The sequence below is a fragment of the Lepidochelys kempii genome, chromosome 3, assembly GCF_965140285.1.
Source record: "Lepidochelys kempii isolate rLepKem1 chromosome 3, rLepKem1.hap1, whole genome shotgun sequence".
Lineage (NCBI taxonomy): Eukaryota > Metazoa > Chordata > Testudines > Cheloniidae > Lepidochelys > Lepidochelys kempii.
Genome location: NC_136382.1, coordinates 151,692,005 through 151,711,108, shown reverse-complemented (window position 1 = coordinate 151,711,108; position 19,104 = coordinate 151,692,005). Strand labels below are relative to the sequence as shown.

At 39.9% G+C, this 19,104-nt stretch overlaps 1 protein-coding gene across 1 annotated transcript in view; it reads right to left on the bottom strand.

The window, feature by feature from the left end:
* Window positions 1–19,104, bottom strand: part of DNAH8 (dynein axonemal heavy chain 8) — a 583,322-nt gene that overhangs the window by 328,122 nt on the left and 236,096 nt on the right. Inside the window, exons 29-32 of the mRNA XM_078852248.1 lie at window positions 7,302–7,537; window positions 3,660–3,764; window positions 2,958–3,071; window positions 32–94 (exon numbers count right to left, since the gene is read on the bottom strand). Coding sequence (XP_078708374.1) covers window positions 32–94; window positions 2,958–3,071; window positions 3,660–3,764; window positions 7,302–7,537 — 518 coding nt within the window. The remainder of the gene's footprint in view (window positions 1–31; window positions 95–2,957; window positions 3,072–3,659; window positions 3,765–7,301; window positions 7,538–19,104) is intronic.

The window sequence follows — 19,104 nt, the reverse complement described above, 5'->3', positions numbered from 1 at the left end:
TTTAACATTTCAAAAATTACTTTTTTCTTACCTGGAATATTTGTAACCTGTTGCTAGCTTCTTGTGGGGGTGTATTTGGAACCATGGGTCCTTCCTAAAGCAAACAAATTGTTAACAAAGTGAATATTAACTCTTCAAGTGTGTTAAGGCAAATTGTATATTTACAAACCATCAGCATGTACAAAATTGTTTAAATAGTCAAGGGATATATGTAAGGGGTATATGAATCACTGAAGTGTGTCCATAAATCCCACTAATGCCAAAAGAATTACAGAAGTGTATCAAAGGAAAAATATTTTAGATAAAATAGAAATTTCTGTAGTCTAATCAAATTTAGTATTAGTAGATAATATACTTTCAGGTTTTACATATTTTCATCCTGTCAAAAATAAAGCGAGAATGCCCAAAAAGTGACTTGAGGCAACTCTTTACTTTTATCAAAGGTACAATCAAAGTTACAGAATACCCAATCTGCCATGTATTGCTTTTCTTTTCACAGAGCTTACTTTCACTGGTATTTATAGAACTGCACATAATTTCTTGTTAAGTATAACTTGAGGTGTTAGGAGTGGAAGGGAGGAAGATAGAAAGATTAACATACCAGTAACTGTATTTCAAGTATATTGACTCTGTAGATCTGCATTATGGGATGCAAACCCATTGTGCCACAGAGCTTGGAATCACAAAAAAAAGCAGTGCCCATTAGGGCTGTGAAAGCATCCCCCATGACTGTTAAAGCAAAGAAACAAAGGGCTCTAGTGACACAACATCCTTCATTTTTTCCACTACTTAAATCCCACTTTTCTGAAGTTTGCAAGGAGAACAAAGAAGGCAATATATTCAAAGAGCTAGAATTATATTTCTCCTTTGAGACCCATCCATGAGACTGACGGTAAAATTTTCAAAAGCCCTTGCATGAAATCAGTGGGACATAGGCCCCTAAACAGAAATGTGTGAATAACTGACTTTTCCATTGTTGGTCATATCAAAAAACAAAACAAAAAATTGCTTCAGGTTGACGCAAATGAACATTTTTTTTTTTTACATTTTTCAGTGTACCAAAGTAGTAAAAAAAAATTGTTTCACCACAAGCAAAACATTTTGTTTGATCCAAAATGAAATATTTCATTCTGTTTTTAAGTTTTTCTAACCTTTTTAAAACAAAATTGAAGTAAATTTCTAAACAAAGGTAGTTTTGTTTCAAAAAATCATAACGTTTAATTCAGAACATTTCAAAAGAAATTGTTTTGATTTTTTCCAAATTTTATTTTCCTGACCAAAACAATTCAGCAAATTCAACAAAAATTCACAAAGCATTTTCATTGCCATGATCTGCATTTTTCATCTCAGAAAATGTTACTGCGATCTATTCCTAAGGCACTTAGGTGCTTTTGAAAATGTTACCGTCAGTAATATGAGAAAAAATGAGCTGATCATTAAGATCAATCATTTATAAAAGGTTTAGCGCCTGATCTTTAGTTAGTGAAAATCAGGGTAGCTTCACAAATGAAGCATAATTGCAGTCTCCACTGAACTTGCTAAAGGAGTCAGAAGCATCAGAAAATGCTTGGAGAGAATGCTGAGAAAATACCCTTAGCGATCGTTTCATGTTATCTGGAAGATGCTCCATCAAGACGTATCTAACTGTGCTCTGACTGAATAACGGGTATGCTAAGGAGGATTACCAGAACTGGGAAACCAATTAGTCTATGTTTGTCTGGGAGAGGGCTTGGAGGCTGGAAAATTCCTAAACAACAGAATTAAGAAGCCAGATGTTAATGCTAGGATTTATATACCCAGGAGAACTCACAGATTACACTCAGGAAGCTTGAGGCAAGGAGCAGAAGTGAACTGAGCATGCTTTCATAGAACAGAGAACTTTTTTGAGTATGGGACCAGCCAACATCAAAGGAAGCTGACCTGGAAGAGAGACAGAGGGACTCCAGGATTCGGAGGGGAAGCCATGAACTGCAGGAAGGGGATTCTGAACACCCTAGAAACTCTGACCTAAACCCAGATCATGCTCCCGAGTGGTAATGAAAATGAAGTGAGGAAATGCGTGTAGGGATTTATTATTTATGACTGGATCTGTATAGCTTTTCTGCTATCTAAAGCAAGGAGTAATTGTGTTTAGAAACCTTTGTTTGTGTTATATGCTTCACCTATCACATGTCCCTAAAGAGTTAAATTATAAGCCCAGAATGCCCATAAGGTTGGAGTTCTGGGAGATGGTGTGGTTAAACTACTGGGGAATCTGTGGGAGAGGAAAGGAGACACAACAGTAATCCTGGGGCAGAGGCTAGCTGGGCTGCAAAGATACATTTCCAAGAGGGGATAACAGAGAGTCTATGCACAGGAAGTGTGCCATTGAGACCAAGGAAAGAGGCAGTGCTGCAGCATGTTCAGACCAAGGGAAGCTTAAAGTACACGGGGCCCAGGGATGTGGGACCCAAACCCAGCAGCCGGGTGGGTGTCCAGGAACAAGAGCTGTCTGAAAATGCATATAGGCCTTTTTTATTTTATATCTTTGGGTGAAAGAATAAATAAAACTTTATTTTGAATAAATTGTTTTTGAGTCATATTAATCAGCTTGTTGGTCACAGGCTCCCAGAGAAAAGTCTTACAGGTGCTAAACTCAGTTTGGTCTGTCAGATAGACATGATTGAGAAATAGCAGGGCTGCAGCACAGAGATGAAGATTAGGAGTGGTAAAACTGCATGGTTCAACCCTCGAGAGAGATTAATGAAGGCGGGTTTATCATCTGAGGGGTACACTTAAGAAGGACTAAAAGGGATCTGAAGCACAGCTGACCTAGTAACTATGACAGAAGGTCTGTTGGGTTACCATGCCCTCAGGAACTCAGAGACAACTCAGCAGATCAAAATTTTGGCACCCAACTGCTGCAAGCCATATATTCCGAGGAACTGAACCACAAGCCCAACAGATAACTTAATTACCGTGTCATATGATGTGTCAAAGTTTGCCACATCTTCACGAAAAATTTCAACGGACTCTAACAGATTACTCTTAAATTTTGGCTGAACTTGAACCAACTCATCTTGAACACTGACCTAAAATATAAATGAATGTCCATTTATTAATAAATTATTGAAATAAAGTTATTTCTTTAAAAATAGTAATAAAGAAAGGGATGTCAATTCTATATAATCAAGTTGATTTGTTACATTAAAAAAACTACAGAAGCATTGGACAAAAAATAGCTTTTTATTCAGACAGCTAAATATAAAAACAATGTTTAAAAAAAATCCAAACAAAAAATCCAAACACCTTCAAGGCATTATTCTCTTACAAGATGCTGTAACTTCCTCATCTTTAGAAAATTCAGAGTGGTCAAAACAAACTAAACTTAACTAACTAGCTACACAACAAAACCTGGACATCGTTCATATTCAGAGATTTTTTTTAAAAAGCATTAGGGAAGAACAAAACAAAAGGATAGGATTCAGCTGCATTCTGACACTATGAAATGTGGGAAGTAACTTACTTCTCTCACTATCATTGTAAGAGGTGACCAATTCCTACATTGGCTACTCCTGGAGTAGTACAGTTTATGTATTAATCCCTTACTCTCATATAAGCCTAATGACTCATATTATCTTCTAATAAATAGTAGCAAAAGGACAGTTTCAGATACTTACAGCTTTGGTCTGTAATTTGTTAAAAGAATATCTAAGTGTATCAACTCCTTCTGATTCCTCTTTTGTCACCTCAACTTCAAATCTATTTAAAATACTATAGGCTTCCTATAAAAGAAGAAAAAATAATTTATTTGCAGGAATACAAAGTTTGTAAAATATACTTTAAAAGAATACAGCCAACTTAGTTTAGGCCCAAAATATACGTTTTGTTGGGTTTTTTTAAAAAAAGGGGTTTGGATGAAGAAGAGCCAGTCTCTGAGCACAACAGATACAGCTAATCTTGTAATGAGCAGAGCTATATGAAATATTAGAGGCAAATTTAGAAACACTAGACATTGTCTGTGTTAATGTTCACAGAACCACCTAAAATGTATTATTATATAACATGTTTTTCATGCTAACTACATTTTTTTCAAAGTAGATTATTAATTGTATACTATCTTGTATACTATCTATATTTTTTCAAAGTAGATTATTAATTGTATACTAAAAATTATAACCAACTAAAACAAATGGCTGAGTGAAGCATGTAAGTCATTTGCCTGCTGTTGTGTACTTGTAGCGTGTATTCACTACAGCTTACGACTGCCTGTGAATACATAGTTCTTTCTTTCCTGCAACCCTCTATGCTCGGAAACCTCTTCCTATCTCAGCCCAAGCCTACGCCATCTCTTCTTCTAAGTATTCCCTTAACCCACACTTCAGTAAGGCTTATGAAAACTAGTCCTCCCCTCAACAAAGCATTAATTAAATCAATGAGGGCGTAAGGGGGACAAAAATCAAACAAAAACATGGAACTAACAAGTAACTTGCTAATTATCATTACTCTATATCCTGGTTTTTATCACATTCCTGGTTTATATGTTTTCCACTTAGGGCACAATCCTGAAAATATTTATATTTAAAAGTGATGTACTCATGTCAGTAATCCCACTGACATGAGTGGAACTCAAATGTTAGGAAACTCTATAGCAGTGGTTCTCAAAGTTTTATATTGGTGACCCCTTTCACATAGCAAGCCTCTGAGTGCGACCCCCACTATAGATTTAAAACACTTTTTTTATATTTAGCACTATTATAAATGCTGGAGACGAAGCGGGGGGTGGGTGGAGGCTGACAGCTCGCGACCCCTCGTGTAATAATCTCGCAACCCCCTGAGGGCTCTTGACCCCCAGTTTGAGAACCACTGCTCTATAGTATATACTGTAAACACTTTGGGTCAGGACCTTATCCTTACACCCCTCTCTAAGTACGTAGGATACATATGGAGCTATTAAAATAAAATAAAATAAATATTCATCAGATTCAGTAACATTTTCCCTACACATCTATAACAACATGAATTGGCTATACTAGAAGATATGTTGAACACTGCTGCTACTATCAGAATTTATTATTGTACTAGAATCCCAAGAACTGGTAGACTGGATGTTGGTGCATGGTAGATTCCCACTAAGGAACAAGATGGCTTATACTTTCCTAAAACTACTGCTGTTGGTGAAGATACTGTTCCATGTCTCCACTTGTGCACATACTTCTCTTGTCTAAACTCTACCTATTCTTTTAATCTTGCTGTTGGTGGTATTTACAGCTTCTATTAGTGCTGCTAGCTTAAATTCATCAGGGAGCTGTGTGGATGAGACAACTTTTCTCACAGTAGATACGTTTTGGGCTGCTATAATAACAGAAATTCCATATCTGAAATAGATTAGAACTCATGGATAATGGATCATTAGAAAAGAATGTAAGAATCTTGGCCCACCAGGATGACACGAAGGACCATGAATGACTCAGTGATAAATGAGGGAGGGGGGAGCTTCCTTTTATGGACACCCAGCCAGCCAGTTAGCTATAAAACCCCTCTTGGTGCTCTTCTCTACTTGCTTTACCTGTAAAGGGTTAACAAGCCCACAGGTAAAAGGAAAGGAGTGGGCACCTGAACAAAAGAGCCAATGGGAGGGTTAGAACTTTTTAAAATGGGGAAAAAACTTCCCTTTGTCTGTGTGTTGTGGTTCTCTGGAAAAGAGGGGAACAGGGAGCAGTTATGCTGTGAGAAGCTTAAGGCCAGATATGGAAATCATCAAATCATATCTAGAACTACTTATTTAACAATGCAGATATGTAAGTAGATCAGGAATGTTTAGAAAGACACAATTAGGTTTATTTATGTTTTTTTCTTATTGGCTTGTAGACTCCTCTGTGCTAACCCCAAATGCTTTTTGTTTTGCTTGTAACCTTTAAGCTGGACCTCAGGAAGGTTATTCTTGATGTTTAATTTTTGTAAGTGGGTTTTTTAAATCTAGCAAAAGCCTAAGTGCCAAATGTATTTTCTTTCTTTTTGTTTTTTAATACAATTTACCTTTTTTAAGAACAGGATTGGATTTTTGGTGTCCTAAGAAGTTTGTGCATATGTTGTTTAATTAGCTGGGGGCAACAGCTAATTTCCTCTGTTTTCTTTCTCAGCTCTTCCCCGGAGCGGGGGTGAAAGGGCTTGAGGGTACCCCACAGGAAGGAATTCCCAAGTGCTCCATCAAGAATAACCTTCCCGAGGTTGCATTTGGGGGCAGCATATACCCATCCACGGTCAGAGAAAAGCTATAACCTTGGGAGGTTAATGCAGCCTGAAGTGGCCAGTATTAATTTTTTAGAATCCTTGCGGAACCCCACCTTCTGCACTCAAAGTGCCAGATTGGGGACTCAACCTTGACAGACTCGTATACCTAATTTGAAAAACAGACACAGCGTTTGTCTAAATTAGGAAAAACGGGGCTTGTCTAAATTAGGGAAATTTGCACCAGTGTAACTGCATCACTATGGTTACATTGGTACAAACCTCAAGTGTAGACACACTGTACTGGTGCAATACTAGGTTTTCACTGTGAACACAATATGCAATTATGCTAATGCAAATTTCCCTAATATAGAAAATTCTTATTACTCTTATTCTTTAATGTCAGTGACATCCAACATAGAGAACTACTGACATCAAAGAAAGCAATGAAAGAAAGATTCAGTCTATTTTATCTGACAAAATTACAACACCAGGTACACCACCAGGTGCACATTGAACTTTGTTACATTGGCATGTGCTTTTCCTGACTATGCCTTTGCCTTTATATTTGTTCTTTTTGTACTTTTATAATCATTTGAAATATTTAACCACTATCTTTCTGGTATCATGGTAGTATAACCAGTCTTCAGAATGGAGAATGTTAGCGTTTAGTCTTTTCCCTCCTTCCACAAAAGATGGACAAATTAAAAAAAAAAGAAATTAAAAGAACTGGGAAAACTAAAAGAACTTACACTAGAAAAATTATGCATATTCCTCTGACAATGTACTGTGACTTACTAAATGAAAAGTGGCTCTGTGCAGGGAATCTGGAAGGCAGAAAGATAAGATTGCAGAAGGCTCTATCTATGCATACAAAAAAGGGTAGGACTAGGATGGTGAGTATCAAGAACAACAGAAGTGTTGCGGCAGGGAGCTAAAAGGGAAGAAATAAGTATTTTGTTTCCCACCCCTCAAAGTGGAGACTGAAGGAACATATACTCATCATTAGGGTTCTCCAAGTTTATTTAAAAATCCCAAATTTTAAATAAATTATTTTATTTCAAAACAAAAAAAATTAAGAACTGTCTTACTTCAATAGGTCCTAAGGTCATATCCATTTGTATTTCATTATCACGTATGCTAGACAAAGCTTCCATTGCAAATCTGACATCATCTAAGTCACGAATAGGTCGAGATAATTTCTTCAAATATTCAGTTATAAATGATATCATGTCTGTCATTTTCTTCTTATATTCCTCATTTAAGTAACGACAGAGTAGCATCTTCCATGCTTTGGCTTCAATTGACAAAGCGAGTTTCAATGGTCCTGGTTTAAAAAACCCCAACACTTAATTGCATCTAAATTTTAATGCTCTGAAGACAACTACACTACTTATACAAAACAATCATGTGTATATCTTTAAAATAGAATTATAGTCAGAAAAATTACTATGTAAAGTGAATTGAATTACTTAATTCTATTGTTTCATAATCATTTAAAAGTTATTTCACTTAATCTCTGGTTGCTTTATAAATTTTATCAGCTTTAAAGCATCTTTATAAGTTTATCTCACTAAAAGAACAAATGTATAAGACAACTAACAGAAGGAGAAAATTATTCACTTATACTGCATCATTTCAAATTCACAGACAAGATCCTCTTTTCATGTAAAATTAGTATAGCTTAATTAAAGTCAATGGAGCTAAACTGATTTACATCATCTGAGAATTTGGCATCTTGGGCCTGTACTCCTTTATATGACTGCATCTGGAATATGCCACAACTAAAATTTTGAATTGTTATATCATATCATAAGCAGATAATACACACACACCCAAAAGAGAAGCAGAGGAGCCAACGACTCTTTCTATTACTGGTTATTTTTGGAACAATAAGAATTTCAACAAACAACATTTCTGAACTCTAGTGATAGAACATAAGTAATTGCTAATCTAATATAATCATTATGTTCATAAAACAAGAATTGCACATAAATTACTTCTTCTATTATGTTTGCCAAAATGTTTTAATACAAGCACTAAACAACTGAAAAAGCATGTTGATGATCATAGATAAAACTTCTAGAAAGAGGCTTACATTTTTGAACCAAGGATGCTGAATGTTCTTATGGTCCATACATATTGCAGGTTTTTCTTAATCCTACCAAGCTATTAACTTCCATAATATCTTGTGACAACGAGTTCCTCAGGCTCATTGTGCAACAAATATTTTCTTTTATGAGTTCATATTTGCTATCTTTCTATTTAACTGAATATCCCTTATTCAAAAAGATGAATTGAAGTGCCCAATCTACCTTCTCTATTCCAACCATTCATTATATCTTTCTCCTGTCCTTTCTTGTTCATTTTCTCTTTAAAATAAACAGACCCAATTTTTCAATTTCTCTGTATATGGAAGTTTTTTTCCAGGTCTCTAATTCATTATTTTTGCCCAATCATTCACTTCCTCTATTTCTGCTATATTATATACATATATATGTGTGTATGGTGTAGTGTATTTATAGCCGTGTCGGTCCCAGGACCTTAGAGTGACAAGGTAGCTCACTGTACCTTGAATTGTCCTTAGAATATGAGCTAACTACTTATGCTAAACAATCTGTTCCCTCTTGTATTTAGTTGTGATGCTCGAAGTACCTTTCCTAAACCTGAAGAAGAGCACTGTGTAGCTGGAAAGCTTGTCTCTCTCACAGAAGTTGATCTAATAAAAGATATTACCTTATCCACCTCATATATTAAGTAGAGTAACTAGAACTCAAGACCATATTTCAGGTGAGGCCTACCACTGACTTATATATACACACCATTGTAAAGTTTTCAGTATTATTTTCCATCCCATTCTTCATGCATGCTGATATTTTATTAGGTTCCTTTTACTGCTGCTGATTATATAAGCAGAAGGAGTCATTAAGCTGTCCAAAATGTCCAGGTCTTTTTCCTGAACAGTTACACTTAATTTAGAACCGAGCAAAGAATGCATGTAGTTCAAATTATTTCTCTCATTTTATGAATTAGCTCACCCTTTTTAACAGCAAATTTCACCTGTGCCATCAGAAGTTCCGCACATTCTTGTTCAGACTTCATAAACGTAAATAATTTTCTGTTGTCTGCAAACTTTGCCACCTCACTGCTCACCTGTTTCCCAGATTAATAAATATATTTAAAAACATCAGTGCCAATATGGAACCTTGTGGCACCCCACAGAGAATCTTTTGCCATGATGAAAATCGACCATTTATTCCTATTCTTTGTTTTCTTTCTCTTAGCCAGTTTCTGATCCATGGCAGAAATTTGCCTCTCACCCTATGAACTCGAGTTAAGTCCTGAAAAGACTACCTGATTTTTAAGCAAGGTTCTTTCCCTACTGAAGAAAGAAACCTTTAAGCAAGGTTCTTTCCCTACTGCCTTCAGGTTTCCATCTTATTGCTTTTCTGGTGATGGAATCAGTTTCCATCCAAAGCACATGGCCAATCCATCTCCCAACGGCTCCTGGCAATGATGTTGCTCATAGGTCTTGGTCTGAGATTGTTCTGGGCCAAAAGATACAGAGAATTTTTCTGAGGCAGTTTGTATGAAATAAAGACAGTTTGGACATGTCATACTTTGTTATTCCCCAGCATTCTGCACTATAAAATAGTGCTGAAAGCATGCAGCTCTGATAAATCTTGAGTTTGATTTTGGTGTGTTGTTGATGATTGCCAGACTATATTTAAGCTCCTGAAGGTGTTCCAGGCTTTATTGATTCTGTTCCGGATGTCCTGGCTTGTTCTACTGTCCTGGCTGATGGTTCTGCACAAGTATGTGAATATTTCTACCTGGGTGAAAACGTGATCCTCTATCCATACTGGTGATGGTGATAGTGCATGACATTTGTCTTATTGCAGTTGATTCCCAGCCCGATTTGCTTGCTGAATGTATTGAGTCAGGTTTTTTTTTGCTTGTTTATGGTGTTGGGTATGTGATAGGAGAGCGAGATCATCTGTGAAGTCCAGGTCTTCAAGGGACGAGAAGAATTGAAAGTTAATAATTCCATTCTTAGTTTGATCTTTACTGAACAGGTTCAGCTTCTTTAAGTCCAGAACAGACTGTATTTTAACTTTTTTCTTGGGCATACAAAAAAAAAACAGAATAAATGCCTGAAAACTAGTGCTGAGACATTTTCTATGGCTACAACGTACAAGTGACATACCATTAGGACTTTCATTGTTTCTCCATTAACTGGGTTGGTCAGTATATGTGAGGAGATGACATTTATTAGTTACAGCAGAGAGAATTAATGACTATCCTTAATGATTTCCAAGATGCTGGTTGGATTTTGCCCCTTGGAAAATATTATCTGATCTTTTTGAAAATTAAAAGCAGCGTGACTGTTAGAGTTGCATCTTCTGCCTTCTCCGATACATATTCTTCAGGCGTTACCTCTGGACTTCGACTTCTGTCTTCTGGTTTGTGCATCCTAATATCTCTAAAATAATATTTGTCTGCAATGGTGTAAAAATCTCAGCTTTTCTTGCTTGTCCATTTAACTGGACTGTGGAACAGCTCTCTAACCAAGGGTTCTCTAAATATCTCTTCCTTAAATTTACATATGCCACAACCACAGTGCTGGCTGAATCATGTCCAGAAATTTCAGGATTTTAGTCAGCAAATCATTTAAGCAGATTGTCTTCAATGTGACTACTCACATGCTTAAAATTAAGCATATGCTTAACTGATTTTGTGAATCCAGACCTTAGTGACAAAAGGGCACAGCAAACTGCTTCTTGTTCCTGTTGGGTGATGTGTCCAAAACATGCTTTCAGTGTTGCTCCCCCATCTTTCAGACTGACATCTATGATAGTACTCCTGAAAAAGCAGAGTCATAGGTTGCAGAGAATTCTTTAATTTAAATATTACACCAACAATTTAAGCAATGGAATCAGATTCAACTTCTGATTCAGACAATTCCTAAACCTTGTGTCTTCCCCATGGCTCTCTAACCTACTTCTAGACTACTTCCACTTCTGTGTTGACAACACAGACGAGATCTCCAGCTTCAAAGTTATGTTCTCTAAGCTCTGTGTACTTGATCAGCATTTTGTTTCATTTTCTCTTTATACATTTGATGTTTACGCATGTTGTGCATAGTTATGCTTCTGTGAATACGCTGATCTGGTTACCCCAGCATTGAAAAGAAAAATATGAAGAGAAAAGGGATGAGCAAAAGGGTGGAAACTGATCCCACTAAGACCTTAAAATATGGAGAAGTATCAAGGAAAACAGTCTCAGTTAAGCAACCAGCTCAAATAAACATTAGCCCTAGAAATTAAAGAACTGCTAATATATTAAAGCTTTGAAGTTTTCCCACAAAACAGAATACTGTATGGGATAATTATCTTCTCAATCCTTTTCTGATTCAGATGAACTTCCCCCCATGAGACTGCTGAAGAGGGATCCCAAATGAGAAATTTTGGAAAGGGCTCAGTAAATTCTAAGTTTATCATGAATACCATACAGAAGAGATAAAGAATTACTTGATATACTGCATCCTAAGTGGTTGTGGCCGTTGAACCTTTCACCAGATAGTTATCTAAATATGGGATTACTTGAGCCTTGGTTTTATCGCTGCCACCATGTAACAGGGTAGCTTGCCCCATAGGCAGAGATCCTGGGGCTAAGCCAACCCTGATGACAGGTTAAGCCCCATCTGAGTAGGATCAGGAAACTCCCTACAAAGGGCAGCAGGTTGCTGCAGAATGCTGGGGGATGTCCAGGAACAGAGGCTTGAGAAGCTATAGCTGGCTGGAACAGACACGGCTTCAGGGAGCAAGATTAGCACATGCAGAGACTTTGAACTGTGCCCAGCTCTGGGAAAGAGGACTAGGAATCCACCAGTTAAGGGGAGAGAGACATTGAACTGGGGTCGAGACCTGCCCAGCCAGCATATACTTAAAGAGTGAATAAATTGGACCCCAGGTGGGGAATATTTTAATTTCCTTTGGACTGTCTTGAATTTGTTTAAGGTACCAGGTGAAGGAGACAACATGGGCAAAGCACTGCAGAAAGACCTCTGATCATAAGGGGTGCTTGGGTAGCAGCCAGCTGCATGACACATAATCAGAACATTTTCAAGGCTGAACAGAAAAAAGGAATACTATTAGTATTCTTTACAGAGGGCAAATTCAAGATTCTTCTGGTGAGCTTTGAAAATAAGAATGTATGAATACTTTCTTCAAGGGTCTACTGAAGTAAAACCTTGCCAGGTTTCATGACAAATTACTACCAAAGAGGAAGTTACACACCTTGTGCAGTAACAAGGGTTCTTTGCGATGTGTATCCCTGTGGGTGTGCTATTTCAGGTGTTGGTGCATCCCTGCATCATAGATCGGAGATTTTCTGTAGCAGTGCTCAGTTGGGGCGCATGTACACAGTAGTCATCTCGCAGTGCCGTTGGCGCCTCATCTAGTGCACGCACAACCCAACCCTTTCATTTCCTTCTCTACCACTGAGCTCAATTAGTGAACTCTGAAGTAGAGGAGAGGAGTGTGGGTAGTGAAGCACCCACAGGGACAGACATCTGAAGAACCCTCGTTACTGCACAAGGTGAGTAACTTCCTCTTCTGATTCAAAGTAGCGTCCCTGTGGGTACTCTGCTTCTGGTGACTCTAGAGCAGTGCCCCACTGTGGACAGAAGGGGCTTCAGATTCGCATGAGTTGTTGCAGAGAGCACAGTAAGGCCTAATATAGTGTCTGACATAGAACACTGGGTGATGTCATAGTGTTTTGCAAAGGTGTGCTTAGAGGCCCAGGTGGTAGCCCTGCATGTCTATCAGAGGGACATTATTCAGGAAGGCTATAGACGTAGCTATGGAATGTGTGGAGTGCGATGGGATCCCTTGTGGGGGTTCCTTGTTATGCAGCCAATAGCAAAGTTGGATACATGTAGAGATCCACTTAAACAGTTTCTGGGTTAATATTGTGCATCCTTTGGAGTGTTCTGTTGTGGAAATAAACAGCCTTGGAGATTTTTGGAAGGGCTTGGTTCTGTCTAAGTAAAACGCTATGGCTCACTGACATTGAGCATAAGTAGGATGACCTCTTGTCAGTTCCCGCGTGGTTTTGGGTAAAACGTGGGAAGGTGTATGAGTTGGTTTATGTGAAAGGATGTTGATATTTTAGGCAAAAATTTTGGATGTGGTCACAATGTGACCTTGTCTTTAGCGAACACGGTGTAAGGGGGCTCAGCCATCAGTGCCCCAATCTTGCTGATTCATCTGGCTGAGGTGATCGCAACCAAGAACGCAACTTTCATCGACATATGAGGAGTGAAAGATTCAAAACGGGCTCTGGTGAGGCATTTAAGTACAAGGTTCAAGTCCCATGGGGGTGTAGGTTGTCGGACTTCCAGGTAAATGTTTTGTATACAAATGAGGAAGCATTTAGTGATTGGGTGTGCAAAGACTGATGTTCCATCCAACTTATGGTGAAAGGCTGAGATGGCCGCTAGGTGTACTTTAATTGAGCTTATAGATAAGCCCAATTCTTTAAGTTCCAATATGTAGTCCATTACAATCGGGAGAGGTGCCGTGACTGCAGTTAACTGTTTTTGTTGGTGCCATAGTGAGAATCTCTTCCATTTTTGGAAGTAAGTATTGCAAGTAGTGGATCTCTTACTGTTTAATAACACATTTCACTCTTTCCAAGCAGGCTAATTCATCGTGTTGAAACCATGTGGGAGCCATGCTCTGAGGTGAAGTTTCTCTGGATTTGGTTGGTGAGTCCGGCCTTTGTTCTGTAAGAGGAAATCCACCTGCAAGGGAAGAGCTCATGGAGCGCACACTGCCAAGCACATCAGGTTAGGGAACCAAGTCTGTCTGGGCCACATTGGAGCAATCAGTATGACATGGGCCCTGTTGGTCCATACTTTGTGAATGACTTGCGAGATTAGAGGTATCGGTGGGAATGCATACATGAGTGCTGCATCCCATTTGATGACGAAGTCATCCCCTAGTGACTAGAGTGCTATAAAGGGGGCACTTGTGGTTTGTTCCTGATGCAAACAGGTCTACAGATGAAAAGCCCCAGTTCTGGAATATCATTGGTTGACACTGTCATGTATTTCCCATTCGTGTTCCTGGAGAAATGTCTGCTTAGCATGTCCGCTGTCATATTTTGGCACCCAGGGAGGTAAGATGCTGAGATGGTTATGTTGTTGTGTATGCACCAATTCCATAGTTTCATGGCTTCAGTGCATAATGAATTGGAGCAAGCTCCTCCTTGGTGATTGATATAGAACACACATGTCAGTCAGTATCCGGATTGACTCATTCCATATGATTGGAAGAAATGTTTGCATGCACTGTGTACCACCAGGAGCTCTAGGAGATTGATGTGAAGTTGGGCTTCCATTGGTGACCACCTGTCTTGTACAGTGTGCTGGTCCAGGTGAGCACCCCAGCCTACCAATGATGCATCCATCATAATTATTAGTGATGGTGGATCCTGTTGGAAAGGGATCCCTGTGCAGACGTTTTCTGGTTTCGTCCATCACTTTAGGGATATGACTCTTGATGGTATCATTACTCTTTTGTTTAGATTGTATTTGATGAGGATTTATACTGACTTCAGCCAGCCCTATAGGCAATGCATATGCAATCTCACATGTCTTACCACAAATGTTGTGGCCGCATGTGACCTAATAGTTCTAGGCAGGGTTCTGGCAGACATTTGAGGGCTGGTGTCTGTTGTGATGAAGTTGTTTAGTGTTAGAATCTGGAGCTGAGTAACGATGCTCTAGCCTGTGTGGAATCGAGATAGGTCCCAAATGAATTCCAGTTGTTGCACCAGGGTCAGGGTTGATTTTTGTACATTTATTTGCAACTGCAGAGTCTGGAACAAAGTGATGGTATTCTGCACCATGTTTGTCTTTTCTTCCTGAGTCATACCTTTCAGTAGTCAGTCGTCAAGGTACGGGAAGATCATTACCCGCAGTTTTCGCAAATGGATTGCCACTACTGCAAGGATTTTGGAAAAAAAAACTGTGGAGCAGTGGAGAGGCAAAAGGGTAGCACTCTGTCCTGGTAATGATTGGTTCCCACTGTGAATCATAGAAATTGCCTATGCGCAAGATGTATGGTAATATGAAAATAAGCATCTTGGAAGTCGAGGGCTGAAAGCCAATCCTCTCTGTTAACCGCTGGTATAATCACGGCCAGTGTGACCATTTTCAAACCATGGATTCACACAAATTTGTTGAGCTTCCGAAGGTCCAAGATGGGTCTCCATCCACCATTTTTCTTTTTGGTGAGAAAATAATGGGAGTAAAAGCCCTTCTCTCTGTATTGCATGGGATCTTGCTCCACAGCATACAGTTGTAGAAGATGGTTCATTTCTTGTTGTAAGAGGTGCTCATGAGAAGGGTTCCTGAAGAGGGATGGGGAAGAGGGTAAGGTAGGAGGATGGGAGAGAAAGTGGATGGTGTAGCCTGATCTTATGATCTCCAATATCCATTGATCTGTTGTTAATGCTTCCGAAGCAGGGTAGAATGGGTGCAGGTGGTGGCCAAAAGGGTGGGAGGAAGTAATTGATAGCATCATGTTGCGGGGGAGGTTGTTCAGGCCCTTGACCAAAACTTCAAAACTGTTATTTGGTTGTGTAGTCGAAGACTGATTTTGAGGGGTCCTGCATCTCTGCAGGCATTATTTGTTCCTGTTAGGTTCGAACTGCCGTTTTTGTGGGCTGTGGAATTAGGTGTCCCTGTCCTTTTGGTACGGTTGGTACTGACACCTTCTGGTAAGTGGCGTGTATATACCTAAAATATGCAAGGACCCGTGAGTCCTTCACTGAGTGAAGGGTGTCGTCCATTTTTGTGGAAAGAACTTTCTCCCTATCGAAGAGTAGATCCTCAACCTTCAGTTGGAACTCTTTCGGGATACCTGAGGACTGCAGCCATTAGGCCCTGCACATTACTACAGCCATGGCCATCATTCTCACAGCTGTATCCGCTAAGTCCATAGAGGCCTGTAGGACTTTTCAGGCAATTAGCTGTCCCTCCGTCGTTATAGCTTTGAACTGTGGTCATTTTTCTTCTGGTAAGTCCTCAATAAATTCTTGCAGCTTACCATAATTGTTAAAGATATATTTGACTAGGAGGGCTGAGTAATTGGAAACCTGGAATGGTAGTATAGCTGACGAGTATATGTTTTGGCTAAAAAGGTCTAAACGGTTATGTTCTTTGTCCTGGGGAGTGGATCAATATTGGGGTTGTTTGCCACAGTGGTTGGCGACTTCCTTAACTAGGGAATTAGGTTGCGGATGTGAAAAAAGGAAGTCCATCCCTTTAGCTGGGACAAAGTATTTTCTGTCTGCTCTTTTGCTGGTAGGCAGTATTGTCGCAGGCTGTCAAGGTTCCTTCCCCACTCTGAACTCTAGGGTACAGATGTGCGGACCTGCATGAAAACCTCTTAAGCTTACTTTTACCAGCTTAGGTTAAAACTTCCCCAAGGTACAAAATTATTTTACTCTTGGATTTCCACTGCCAGCACCAAACTTTATCTGGGTTTACTGGGAAAATGTAGTTTGGACACGTCTTTCCCCCCAAAATCCTCCCAACCCTTGCACCCCACTTCCTGGGGAAAGTTTGGTAAAAATCCTCCCCAATTTGCATAGGTGACCACAGACCCAAACTCTTGGATCTTAGAACAATGAAAAAGTATTCAGTTTCCTTACAAGAAGACTTTTAATAGAAGTAAAGAAATCACCTCTGTAAAATCAGGATGGTAGATACCTTACAGGGTAATTAGTTTCAAAACATAGAGAATCCCTTTAGGAAAAACCTTAAATTACAAAAAAGACACACAGACAGGAATAGTCATTCTATTCAGCACAGCTCTTTTCTCAGCCATTTAAAGAAATCATAATCTAACACATACCTAGCTAAATTACATACTAAAAGTTCTAAGACTCCATTCCTGTTCTGTCCCCGGCAAAAGCAGCATACAGACAGACACAGACCCTTTGTTTTTCTCCCTCCTCCCAGCTTTTGAAAGTATCTTGTCTCCTCATTGGTCATTTTGGTCAGGTGCCAGCAAGGTTACCTTTAGCTTCTTAACCCTTTACAGGTGAGAGGATTTTTCCTCTGGCCAGGAGGGATTTTAAAGGGGTTTACCCTTCCCTTTATATTTATGACACAGGCCTCTGCCAAATGTTCTCCACCGGTAGCATTATTGCATCATTTATTGGTAGTGCTATTTTAGATTATGCAGATGTGTGTAGGATTTGCAGCAGTTTGTGGTGGATTTCTTGCATCTCCTTCAGTCGTATGTCTTGGCTGATGGCTACTCTTTTAAAGAGCTCCTGGAATTGTTTCAGCGTGGTTGGAGACAGTGGCATTACTGCTTCATCGGGGAAAGAGGATGAGTTTTGGATAGGTGAAATGCTGTCTTGGTCTGTGTCTTCTTCCCTCTCTTCTGCTAAGCCCTCTGGTGCCTCCGATGTCTCCTGGCTTGGGGATGGTGGAGGTGATCGGATTTCACCCTGGTTGGAGTCAGCGGTCTGGTGTAGTGAGCCCTATACACCACTCATGAGTCCCGGGGGGGTGGGGGCACTGCATAGGACAGGGCATTGATGGACAGATCCAGGGTTGCCCATACCATTGCTGCATTTCATGACTCTGCTGGGTCTTAGTTTTCATGGCTTTCCATAGAGGTCCATGTTCCATGGGAGAGGAGTGTTCGGAGGCGAAGGGGTTCCCATGAAAATCACCATCATCATTACTGGAGATGGGTGGGGGAGCAGGTAACGGGGTATCTGCTCCAATATTCAGCCTGGAGATCCATCAGTGCTGAGCATGGATGATTGTGGCACTGAAGAGACAGCAATGTCTCTGTGGTGCAGAAACTGTTGCGGAGCTGCCTGTTTCGGTGTCAACGGTGCCACTGTTGTAGATTTGGTCAGTGCTGTGCAGATTTACATGTAGCCTTCATCAGGACAGTCGGTGCCATTCTCAGTCTGTCAGTCAGTGCCGATGACTCCGTCGCTGCTGGCAGCATTGCCAATGGTACTGTGTCAAACACTGGGGTGGTTGGTGCCATAGAAGAGAAGGTGGGTCTGTGCCTCAACTCTTTATCGGTGTGGCGGGGTTCAGCAGGGGTCCATGAAGGGACAGTGCCAGAGGTGCCTGGAGCCTCAAAGATGCTAACTCTAGCTGAGCTCAGCACAGAGGACGGCAACCTCACTGGGGACCTCTTCTTTTATTGCGTGTCCCTGTGAGGGGAGGTCGCAGATCACTTCCTAGAAACTTAGGAAGACTGAGCACTTTCTTTTGCAGAGGTTTTACTTGGGGAGCCATCTGCTGATGTTGGGTTTGGTCCCATATCAGTAGGCTGAAGGGACTTTTCCATTAGGATCATTTTGAGGTGAAGGTCTCTGTTGCATCATGCCCTGGCTTTCAAGTTACTATAATGGGCACATTTTTGAGGGATATGTGTCTCCCCCAAACATCGGACACATATAGAGTGGCCATTGGAGACTGGCATTGCATCACAGCAGGAGTCACATCTTTTCAAGCCTAGAGAACCAGGTATCATGACAAGAGTTCGCCTTGCTTTTTTTGGTATTGCTACTCTTACTTCTGCACTACCTTAAGAGCTGGATGGCTGGAGAGCGGTGGCTGTTGGCTAGGCACCCAGCTCTGAAGGTGGAGCCCTGCCAGCAGCAGCACAGAAGTAATGGTAACAATACTACAATCCCTCCTTGAGGACCTCCCCCACCCCTAACTACTTTTTGGGTCAGGACCCCTTCAATTATAACACTGTGAAATTTCAGATTTAAATAGCTGAAATCATGAAATTTATGATTTTTAAAATCCTATGACTGTGAAATTGACCAAAATGGACC